Below are 12,222 nucleotides of genomic sequence, written 5' to 3' on the forward strand. Positions count from 1 at the left end.
TCCGTGGTGGAAAAAACTAAAGGCCTGCTCCTCTTTCTGGCTCACTCACAAGCTGACCAATGTGACCTCTCTGTTGTGCAAGTTTGGGGACTACACGGGGAACTGATCCAGGTTAAAAAGTAATCCTGTGTAAAACACAACACAGAACAAAACAGGGAACAAAATGTTCTTCTTTGTGATGTTGTTGGAGTGCAGGTTTCAGCGAGAAATGTCTTAGGCATTATTTTATTTCACTTACACAATACCTCACAGAAAAACTTAACATGAGGACATACACGTGATTAACCCAAGTAGCTAATTCCACGCTTGTGGCTGAGACCAGGTCGGACTGGTCTGATCAACCACTTTGGTGGAGTAATGGATTCAGGCTATTCTTTGGGACTACTATCACACATAGCTTGGAGATAAAAAACAATTTGGGCAAATGTTTAGTGAAAGCTGAGCAAAAAACTCCAAAAACTAGCAAAAAGCAAAAGATTTTATTCACTTCTACTCCTCTCCAATCTTCCTCAACAATGCCGTTGACAAAAAAAAAAGAGGAACAGAAATCAAAATGAGCATTTAAATAATTTCAGAAATCTTTCTGAATGCCTTTCACTTTTTCTCGAGTTGTGTTAGTTCTTTAATCTCTGTCTGTGTTAAAGATAAGCAAATATTGAAAGGAAGCCAATCAGCACAGCATCCACGGGTTCACATCTCAGTTAAAAAGGAAACGGGACAGCTCACATAGCTCTAGAATTACTTGCATTCACCGAGCTGGGAAGTAATAGCACACGTCTCCGTCGGCACCAAACAGAGAGCAGAGGAGGTAAGTACGCCTGAAGTTATTGGAACATTAGATCTGTGAGTTAAATGACGCTCTATTACCCTCTCAGTAAAATAATAATAATTGTACTTAGACCTCTTCTGTATACCATTTCGGCACTTACTGCCAGAAAGAGTTGCAGAGAACTGGGGGCTAGAGCTGATCTGTACTTGAGTGGAGGACGGCTGCCCAGAGCAGGGTTATCTCAGCGCTGGTGTGGAAACTGGGGTCCCACATGGGCTTTTCTGTATCACTCAACAAAGACATCAGAGTCGTAGTTGTGAGGTAATTAACTAAGCAGAGTAGAAGTGTGCAGTCACTGTGGATACAGGAGAAGAATCGGCAGACGCCTTTGTGTCTGCATGTGGAGACAGAGTTTTCTGATGCCTTTTTGAGATGCGTAGCTGGCTGGTACAAGCACACCTGAATGGTTTGCGGTTTTTTTTGTCCCATCATATACACCAGATCATGAATAGGCTTTCCAGAAAATGGGGCTAGGCTTCTTTTCCCGTGGTATATTTTTTCATGGTATATTCATACATCTGTAAGAAACAAGCAGTGCAATAACCTTTGTCCCAAAGTGATATAAAAACTCATGTTTTCAACAGGACAAGCTCAAGGTTTCTGTATTCTGTGCACTGAATGTGGCCCCTTTTTGTTTCCCGCAAATTCCTTGCTCTTTATCAGTAACATTTTTCACTCATTCTCCACAGCTTTGCATTCTTAGGACTTCCCCAGCTTTGTTATCACAACTTGAATTTCAAAGTGTGCCAATCCCTCGATTTCTAAACACGGGGTCTCCTCCATTTAGAGCTCCGATTCACCGGGGGCTGTTCCAGTCAGCGACACGCAGCCTTCGCCGTCAGGCCGAAGCACCTCGCAGGCTTTGGCGTGGGCAGCCGTCGGGTGAGGCAGGCAGCCCCTCACCGCGAGCAGCGGCAGCTCCCCTCCCTGCCTTCCCTGCCATCGCTGCCACCACCGCCCTCGCTGCCCTGGCTGCCCCGGCCACGGCCCGTGCCACTGGCACAGCTGGCGGGAGGGCAGCGCAAGCACAGGGGTCGTTACGCCCAGGAAGGAGAGGCACAACCTCTGCCCACGGGGCCTTTGGCAGCGGAACCGAGCTCGTGGATCCCCGGCAGCAAACCAGTCTTTGTTGTCTAATGACACCAAGTGACGGTGTTAATAGGAGAAATTAAATTTTATTAGTCTCACGAAACCAAGGCACATGTTTGTCCTAAATCTCAGCAGTGCTTTACGCGAGGGGTTGTTTAGACCAGGGCCCGCCGCAGCCTTCGCTGCTTCTGAGGGACGTCTGTGCATCCTCCTGCAGCGGCTGGAGGTTGCCCAGCCGCGTCTGCCCCGGCAGGCCACACCGCGGGTGTCCCCGTCACAGCCCCATCCCCTCCCCTGCCACCCAGCCCCGGTGGCCGCGGCTGCAGCGATCCCCGGGTGCTCCCGAGGCGCCTACGCGGGAGGGCATGGCCGCGGCGGCACTGGGCTGGGCACGGAGAAAGCGCCCGGCCTGGTGAGCTCATGGAGCAGGAAGGCAACGAGGGAGCGGAGCATGGGCTGGAGCGAAGCCGCTAGCGACAGCAGGTGGGACCAGTGGCCTGGCTTGCAAGTGCTGCCTGTTGCGGTGAATTCGGCTTGCTGGGCTGGTACGTCTTGCGTGATCGGCTGACTGGACAAACCTGAGCAACGGGGACATCCCCATGGTGGAGCAATGGCGGTGTCCCGGTGGTGGAGGAATGGCAAACGCAGCCACCCAGGAGGGCGTGGGAATGGTTGCTTTGCAAGGGGAAGGCAGGGGACAGAAACCTGGAGAAAAATCCGGATAAGGAAGTCTCTCCTTCTAAACAGATTTTAACTCACTTTGATTATGCCACTTCTGCCAAGTCTTGTATGTTTTCTGATGATATTAATAAATGGTTCATCGACTGAGCAGGGAGGGAGTGACCAGGATGTTAAGCTTGCTCACGTCCATGGATGTACCGCTCTGCTCAAAGTCTGCAGCAGAGACAGACCAAAACCTGCAAACCTAGATGCTCCATCTGTCTCTGGCTCAGCTACAAAAGTCCGTCTCACTCTTCCTGTATCTCCCCAAAAGTTTGCTCTTCCCTGGTCACCACAATGATGATGACTAACGTCTTTTTCTGGCAAATATACGACCATGGTGTTAATAAGACACAAGGCAACAATCATCTCATAAAACCAGTAAGCGTGTTTAAGAAATTAACACACATTCATCCTTATCCATTCCAGTTCACAGAAATTTTGCTTACTATGGGACACACATTAGTAATGATACAGAGAATAAGTAGGAGGAGACAGAAATTGTATTAAGACAGTTTGAACAGTTTCAGTCATAAAACTCAGAATGAAACCTTGGTAGTGAAGCTAGCTCTGTCCAAGAGCTACTGACATCCCAAAGAAAACTCTGCAGTCACTCAGATTAAAGGGCATTGCTATACATCTTATCTTTTTCCACTAGAAATGTATCCTGAGCGACGGTCTTGTAAAAATCTGAAAACTGAATTCAGTGTATTGTTTCCAGAATTTTGCTGAAATGCATTTTGCTAAAATTTGTCAGCACTGGATTCTCTGTGTGAATTACTCGCTTGTTTGTTTATTTGTTTCTGTGAGATAACAACCAAAGAAAAAGATACAACCTTATATTTTCTTATTGCAGGTTATTCGCAGATAAGGACAACAGATTAACAATGGAACCATCAAAAGACTATTTATTCAAATACAAAGGTTTTTATTTTAGTTTAGAAACTTCACCTGAGTACTTAGATTCCCTGGAGGACTTTGAAATCAAAGATAGTGACATATTTATAGCTACTTACCCAAAATCAGGTAAGAATGCAATTGTTTCTAAAGGAGTGAAAAATCTGCCTTTACTCATCCATCTAACTGCAGAAGTACCTAGGGTTGTTAGCTTTGCTTTTAGACCCAAAACATCTCTGAGTATATGCAGTGTAGCATTAAGTACAAACCCTGCATAGCCATGGCCTGAACAGCCAGACACAAGGTTCCTGCTCGTGGCCAGCCAAATTGGTCTAACTTGGTCTCAGACTCAGTCTTGTAGGTGTACTCAGAACACGCTACACGCAAACCAGACTGACCTCCTGCGCCTCACAAAAGACATACGTAGTTTTGGTAGGGCTGGGTGCATGAGTGTTGGAGACGATCGTGGGATATCTGGAATGACTTGTGGGCTGACATGGAAGGTGATTTGGGGGTTGCTGCATCCAAATTACAACAAAGCAGGCGATCAAAGCAAATGTGAGTCAATGATACCTCCTTTAAAGGATAATGAAGTATTATTTACTTACACAGCAATACAGGACATTAGTGTGATGAATTCTGCATTCCTATTTCTGAAGCAAATGCAACTGAGCAACCACCTGGCTTCACTGCCATCTTACATGAAATCTAAAGCCTTGATATGCCTAGGCCTATATGTTTCCATACAGGTTCACTTTATCCTCTAAAACTGGTCTACCCATTTTTTCAAGACTGCATTTCTTTGGTGATTAGTCATTAATGACGTGATCATGCATTAAGCAGCGATTTATGACTAAAGCTTTGACATCTGCTATCAATCTGTGCTTTAACTTTAAAGGCCTCTGCTATCCTCTTCTGTTTGTGCTCTTTGGAACCTTTGCCATTATCCTTTGGTTTTCCTCAGCAGCCTTCGAGATGCAGCCAGCCTTTGGATAACATAACCAGTGTTTTGTTAGCATATGTCCTTTTCCTGTGGTCACTGAACATCTTGCTGGAATTCACTATTCCCTCAGATACTCCGTGAAATACCTGAGACAGAAAGACATCCTTGAGCAGAGCCCAGGAGGAGTGGCAGGCAGCATCAGCTGTGGTTGTGGTGAAGGTAGATGTTGTATGAGAAGCCTGTGGACGGGTTGTGGGTGACAGAGCAAGGGGACACAGAGTCCAGGCGATGCGAGCTCATCACCATGCAGCACCAGGGTGAGCTGTCCCAGTAAGACAGAGAGGGAGGATGAGAAGGAAGTATTCAAGGGGTAAAGATGTTACAGCACTGAGATGGGCACGTCTTTGGAAGTAGGAATTTTGTGTTGCAAAGTGATGGGCTACCAGTTATCAGTCTAAGGCACCCTCCAATCCTCCTGATCAATCTCTACCTCTGCACAGAAAAATTGTCCAGGTTGATTATGCTGAGCAGAGCAGGACACTCAACACAGCTGTGAAATCACTGAGTATTGTTCCTTTGAATCCTAGGGCTATTTCTTTTTCTTGCCCAGGGACTTTAAATCTACAGCATGCACACAGTCTAATCTCCAGAACCCAGATCTTCCTTTCCAGGTGAGGTCTTAACAACTAGGCTTCAGTTTCAGATGTGTTTCTTACTCTGTGCTTGTTCAGCGTAACCTGCAGCAATAATTCAATGCTCTTCTGCATTGATTTGAATCCTCTCAAGTGTCCATCTTTACTGGTCTATGGTAAAAATGGGAAAAGGAACCAGCACTAGTGTAGTGCTGAGAAGGTCAAAGGCTGTGGAGCTAAACAGTTCTGCTCATTGCCCAGCTGGGCTAATCATTCAGAATTTGCCTCCCACCATTACCCACCGGCACATGAACACATACTGGCACAGCAGTCAGCCACCTCCAGGGTCCTGCCTTTCTAGATCATCCTTACGAGCAGCTATGACCCAGGAGTCGGACCTTCCCCAAAGAACTTTAGAGAGCCTGTTCCCAAAAGCATTTGCTTTGTGGGGCTCATTTGTGCTTTACAAATATAGTGTTATCAGTTTCAACCATTAGAATAATCTCCCCAGGGAAGTGGTGGATGCCACAACATTGGACACTGTTAAAATTCAGCTGGACAGATTGCTGGGCCATCTTGCCTAGACCGTGCTTTTGTCAAGAAAGGTTGGACCAAAAGATCCTTGAGTTCCCTTCCAACCTGGTGTTCTATGATTCTATGACTCTATGATTCTACGGTGATTTGCGTGGAAGTTGAGAATACTGGGTGAAGGAACTGAAGGGTAAGTTACTGGCCATGGCTCTCCGGCAGGGACAAAACAAAAAAATGCTTCCCTTCCGCACTCAACAGTCACCAAGACAACGTTTGCTTTCTTCAGTATGTGAGGTTGTATTTATATTCACAAAGTGAAACTCATTATGGCTGTGCAGAGGCTCTGTTTATGACAACATACTATCTTTAATTTAAAAAAAACAAAAACAAGCAAGGTGCAAATAAAAAAGTTTTCTTCTCAGGAACTGTGTGGACTCAGAACATTTTGAGCTTAATAATTCATGAAGGCCACCGTAATGGAACAGAAAATATGGAGACCCTGGACAGAATCCCATGGCTGGAATACAATATAAAAAATGCGGCTTATGCAAATCTTCCTTCGCCTCGTGTTTTTGCCACCCACCTGCCTTACTACTTAGTTCCAAGAGACCTGAGAAACAAGAGAGCACGTGTAAGTTATGTTATTTTTACAATTTCCTTAAAACCAATCATGCCAATTTGCCTTAGTGAATTGATTCAAATCCTACCCATTTCCTCTTTCAGTTCCCCATGTCTTGGTATAAATATCACTTGCTTTGTCCCTGTGGGGAGATCAGGGACCTTCTAAAGCCAGTTTCTTCTGTTTCATTTTGTGAAATCTCTCTGCCTGGACACTGTTAGAGAGAGGGGTAGTGCATCTCAGGAGGATCTGCCACAGCCAAACACTGGCACTGATTCTCCCCTTGTGAAAACGTCCGATTCCAGCAAAGTTATGAGTCTGAAAAAAGTTTCCCACACTGAAAATCTGAGTCGGACGGGATGATAATAGGTAGAAAGTGAATGCAAGAACTGCCTTTTCTTGCTCACCAGTGCTGTGAGTTTCTGAATAGGACTGTCTGTCACGAACTGTGCTACAGCTCACGGCCTGTCTCCCGTGGAAAATGCCTCCTTAGAGATAGGTGTAAGCAGGCCACTACCCTAAGGCTCACTGACAGAACACGGACACACGGGCAAGTCTGCAGATGTACCCGAGATGTATACTTCTAACAGCACACCGAGAACTGCCTTAGCCGCCTTACAGCAAACTGTTACTTTGCTCCCTGGCAAAGGATCTCATACTTCTGCTAGTCTTTCTTACAGTGGCCCCCATGACTTCTGTCCCTTCCATCCTTATTTCTGCTGTAGGGCTTCCCATGGCTGAGAGAGCGAAGAGCTGTGGCAGAGCTCTGCCCACAGGGGCGATGGGGGCAAGCTCTTAGTGCTGCTGCTACCTTCTTCACAGACACAGGTGCAGTGAGAAACTACAATGGGCTCACCATTTTCTTCACAACACCGGTGAAGTTTGGAAGAGAAAGCTCACATGCAGAAGATCTGAAATCCAAATGATGCCCAACAAAGAATGAGAAAATTGCCCCAAAATCGCACAGAGCACACGTCACAAAATACGAAACTTGTTGTGACTTCAGGAGAATATTGCTTGTGGGGGGCATCTTTTCCACCTCTGCTTGAATATGTCACTCAGGTTGTTCATATTCTGTATTAAACCACAGAATAACTTCTGTGATTTCAGGTCAGAGCTTTTGAACTAGGTGTTTATCAAGTTTTTCTGCAATGCGTTTAGGAATCGTTATTTTATATACTATATATTCCAATATTTTATTGGAAATAATGGTTTTGGTTTTGCTAAAGACAGTCAGATAAATTTTCAGTTAAGCAGGAATCAAAAGTAGTCATTTTACTCAGTTAGAAAGGCAGTCTGAGAGCATGATTCTTCTGTCTCTCCCTGCAAACATTTGCAACTTCATAAAAGCGACATGCCAGGCTCTATTTTCTCTCCCTAATTAGACACTAAGTGTTAAAGAGCAGAAACTTAGTGGAAGCTGGCACATGCTGTCAGTCAAGAGGCAGAAGGCTGCCCATCTCACTGGTGGTGGCTGGTCTGTGCCTGAGGCAGCAGCTCTCGGGTGGTCAGGAGTCAGCAGGAGCCAAAATAACCCTTGCCTGTCACAGCTCCTTCTTTTAAGACACCAGGGCTCCCTCTTACACGTCATTCAAAATCTGCCTGCATGCCACCTCTGGCACCAGCACCACAGGCCAGGAGTTGAGGTCACACAGAGTACTGATGCTGTCAACACCACCAAAGCCGGGATTTACAAAAAAAATTCTTTTTCATTTCATCATGACTATACATATAAATGTGAAGCCAAATCAACCTAGTGATTTTGTAGTGTTGTCATTGTAACCCGACTGCCTTGTACAAGGGAACAGTATCACCGAAGCCTGCAACACTGATCCCGTGAAGAGAGTTAGCCCACAGGCACTGAACAACTGCAACTGCAGAGATACCACCACCTATAAACAAATTGACACCACTATGTTATCCAGAATTTATCTCATGTGACTGCCACCTTCAAACTGTTTCAAATCATTTTTAGTGGGACCTGTATGGAAAAATGCGCTGATGGTCATGGTAATGGAGTCCTTTAAAACCTCTGAGACTAGCCTTCTTATTGTTTTGCAGGTTATTTATGTTACCAGGAACCCTAAGGATGTTATGGTTTCTTACTACCACTTCTCGAAATTCATATGCACACTAGAGGAAGTACCAGATTTTAACATTTTTATGGAGAGATTTTTAGCTGGCAAAGGTAGGGTATCTTTTTTATTAAGGAGCCCAAATCCTATTCCATGACCTAAGATTGAAGAGTGATTAATGATATCAATAAATATCACTTACCAGAACCTTCAGCTAAGCTGTAACCTGAATCCAAAGCTGCAGAAGCTGTGTGAGCTTGACACCATTTTCTGATGAAAGCTGGTAGCATACATGGCTTTGCTGCTCCTTGAGAACACACAAGCTGCTTATTTTATCTGATTTTATTGTATGCTGATCCAACATATAACCATTATGACTGAAAATCTTGTAACACTTTCTGCACTTGGTTAGTGGAGCTGAACCCATAAGAACAGACACTGCACAGCAAAGATTGAGCAGCAGTCTTTGCTTCTGCCAGTACTAGTTTAGATTACTAGAAACAAAAGGGGATTTGCAATGTTAGCTTGGAGAATTGTCATAAAGACTGTGAGCATGCATCCCTCAAATTATCAAAAAATATTTTAAAAATCTCTTTCAAAGACCTAAATGACTGATAATTTTACTGGTTTACTGCTAGCTGTTAACAGTATTTATGGTTTTTTTTTTTGTTTTAATAATTTCCCTTGCTAAGTACTTGCCAGTTCGTGGCTGGATCATGTTGAAGGCTGGTACAGTCATGCAGAGGATTTCAATATATTGTTCCTTACCTATGAAGAAATGAAAAAGGTGAGGTCAATTAGTATCACTGTATTTGAGATACTCTCTTGCTATATCAAGTGTATTTTCAGACAGCTCTTTATATTTACGCTTTATATTAGAAAGTGCTTAATCCGTTGTGGAGTAGATTCAAACTGAGACTTCTGAGACGATGAAGTCATTTGTCTCATTGGTTCAAGGTCTTATCAATTACTAGATAATTATTAGGTAAAAGACTTCCTGGTATGTCAGAAGTTATCTTCACTGCCACCCCCAAAACCCCTTTCTGAAAGAGTACAGAACAAGACTTTTCCACGTATCCTCAACAGGAATGTTGTGCTCATGAGGACAGTGCCATTAAAGGAAAGAAGCGCTTAAGAGCCATGCTTTAAAGTCCTTGAGGAGCTCTCAAATCACTGACCAGAAGTTTCCTGCTCAGTGGCTGCCCACGCCTTCATGCGACTGCTCGTTTCTCTGAGGTGGCTTCCCTCCTCTTCGTGGGCAAGCCCCGGAGCGCCCCAGCCACGGCAGTGCAACCCACACCACGTGCCACTGCACTGGTGCCTCAGCCTTTGGAGCCTGGGGCTGCTCAGGCCGAGTTCATCGCTAGGACAAGGCAACTGACAAAACCCCCAAGGGTTGTCACGGGCCTTCGCAGTGACAGGCATGACTCTAGGGGTGGCTTTGCCAGGGCATCTAACACAAGACGCAGAGTTTGCAGCATGGGGAGCAGAACGCAGAATTCCCGATCTCCAAGGGCACGCTGCTGCAGTGAGCTACAGCATCACTGCTCGCCAGTACTCAACTGATGCAAGCGAGGCTATGCTTACATAAAAACAACAGTCAGTTTTGCACCCAAATATATGTCCTTTAATATCCAGCATTCCGTTACTGTGTGCATTTAGTTCTTTGCATCATCAAGCCTCCTCAAAGTAACATTCTTGCAGGATCTCAGAAGTGCTGTGCTGAAGATCTGCAACTTCCTAGGCAAGAAGCTGAGCGAAGAAGAATTGGACAGTGTGGTGAGACAGGCTACATTCGAGAACATGAGAAAAGATCCCAGGGCAAACTATGAGAACCTGCCAGAAAACTTGGCCGAGAAAAATAAGGGTAGCTTTCTACGAAAAGGTAAAGTGGAAGCCGTTCAATGCAACAGCTGTTTAATCCCACTCTTCTTGGTGCGAGATGAACCTAGGGTTTCTGGTCTCAGCTGGAATGCCCCATTTTCAGAGGGAGAGTTCAGGTTAGCGGCAAATTAAATTTCTAACAGCAGTTTTATTGCTGTGGTATCAGTGATTTTACCATACTTTCCTAAGGATAAAAAACCAGTAACATTTCACTGATTGTAAAGCGAGTTGTAACAGACCTGTCAGATATAGGAAAGGATTTAAGGGTTATACCAAGCCAGGGGTAACAGAGTAACTTTTTTTTACTGTTTCTTACTTTTCAAGACAAGAGTCACCTTAATTTTGTGAGCATAGACCTTCTTGACCAACCATCCTTTGAGTTCATAGATGGCATCCCTGGGCTCCCGGGCATTGCTAGGATGTCTTAACACTTAGTGTAGGGGGAGACCTCCGGGGATTAAAGAGAGAATGGTGCACTGAGAGGAAAACAAGGTGTTGCTTTTAATAATTTCCTCTTTGATCTCAAAGGAATCAGTAAAACACCAGAACAAATGAGGTGAGTAACTTTATGAGGAGTCAGGATTATAGGTCTAGGATGTGTTTTATTCACAGCACCTAGATTGGAAGCACGTCCTCAAAAGAGCACAGAGCGCCTCACTCGGCAGGCCAGCACAGGGAGACGCTGAGAAAGCCAGGAATTGCTTCCCAAGACCAGCACTCACTGTTTGCAGGGGGCTTCAGACTGGTGCAGGTTCTGCTCTCCACTTCCCTTTGCTGCCTCTTTCCTCAGGCACTGTTGGAGACTGGAAGAACACGATGACAGTGGCACAGAACGAAAGGTTTGACAAAGTTCTTACAGAGAAAATGAAGACCCTGCCCATCAAATTCACCTGGGATATTAACAACATGTAGGCTGGTTTTGCGTTTCATCATCCTTTGGTGTTTATACTGGATGGACATATCTGAAGTTCTAGAAGAATAAAATACATCCATTTTCAGCTATGTTATAAAACAATGATGACAACTCAGTCACAAAATGTGAGTTGTCTGAGGAAGCTATTCAATTCCACCAGTTTCCCATCCGTAATTTCACAAGGTATTTTAATTAACTTCCTTAGTAAACAGACTTCCTTTCTTCACGCTGGCTTTATCTTTCATTGGCTTTAATAATATCAGAGTTATAGACAACCAACTGCGGATAGCTTGGTGTTGTTAAAAACTTTCTGAAAAAAGTTTCACTTGTGCATTTTGTGAGGCTTCTTTTGGTAGAACATTCAATGTCCAGACTGGAAGCAAGACTGACGTATGGTTAATGCTTTGCTATGTCTGAGTTCCTGTTTCCTTGGCAGACACTGATACTCAACAGTTTGCTATTAAAGTGACCTTTGTGCTGTATTCTCTGGTGTTGCTTATTGACTGAAACACTTCATTGCACCATCTGTCATGGTTCTCGAGGTCACGTCTGACCATTTGCTACTGAAATATTGAGAAAAAAACCCAAGCCATAGTCATAGAAGTTTTTCAAGTGAATGCCCCCTCTATCGTTCCTGATGATTTGCTAGAGACACTGATGTGACAAACCACCAGCTATCTATGACTATGTCCTTCCTCATATATTCATTGACTCGCTGCCATGGTTCAACTCCATGCAGCGGGTTGCTCATGGGCTTCCCCTGAGAAGATAAGTACAGAGATGTATCTCGATTTTATTCTATCAACAACTCAAAAATATCTGCAAATTCAGTAACTCTACTCCTGACATGCAGCTGGCCTATGATATACTCATCTTTGTAGACAGTAATGACTTATGTTGTTTACCAAGGGGAGGTCCAATTCCTGCGTATTTCTCGACTCTATCCATTGCAACTACTCGCAAACTAGAGCTCTCCTCCCCATGTAAACACTGTTAAGTTGCTGATACACCCCTAGCATTGTTTTTTCCCTCCAATAATTTTCCATTCCTTTCAGCACAGCCTCAGTTAGGAGGGCAGAGGAAAAGGACA

The 12,222-nt window shown here is 44.5% G+C and overlaps 1 protein-coding gene across 1 annotated transcript; it reads left to right on the top strand.

Moving 5' to 3' along the window:
- The first annotated feature begins 698 nt into the window (after positions 1-698).
- LOC104338804 (amine sulfotransferase) lies at positions 699-11,614 on the top strand. The gene is made up of 7 exons (XM_009944873.2): positions 699-808; positions 3,495-3,664; positions 6,064-6,272; positions 8,322-8,448; positions 9,028-9,122; positions 10,040-10,220; positions 11,010-11,614. The coding sequence occupies exons 2-7, from the start codon at positions 3,526-3,528 to the stop codon at positions 11,129-11,131; spliced, it is 873 nt and encodes a 290-aa protein (XP_009943175.1). The 5' UTR covers positions 699-808; positions 3,495-3,525; the 3' UTR covers positions 11,132-11,614.
- Positions 11,615-12,222: the final 608 nt, after the last annotated feature.

Source organism: Opisthocomus hoazin, chromosome 2 (assembly GCF_030867145.1).
Source record: "Opisthocomus hoazin isolate bOpiHoa1 chromosome 2, bOpiHoa1.hap1, whole genome shotgun sequence".
NCBI classification, from domain to species: Eukaryota; Metazoa; Chordata; class Aves; order Opisthocomiformes; family Opisthocomidae; genus Opisthocomus; species Opisthocomus hoazin.

Bases quoted from the DNA above. Each gene is read 5' to 3' on its own strand.
- LOC104338804 (XM_009944873.2), top strand. From the start codon at position 3,526: ATGGAACCATCAAAAGACTATTTATTCAAATACAAAGGTTTTTATTTT. The intron at 6,273-8,321 runs GTAAGTTATGTT...ATTGTTTTGCAG, and splicing joins TGAGAAACAAGAGAGCACGT to GTTATTTATGTTACCAGGAA. The intron at 8,449-9,027 runs GTAGGGTATCTT...TCCCTTGCTAAG, and splicing joins GAGATTTTTAGCTGGCAAAG to TACTTGCCAGTTCGTGGCTG.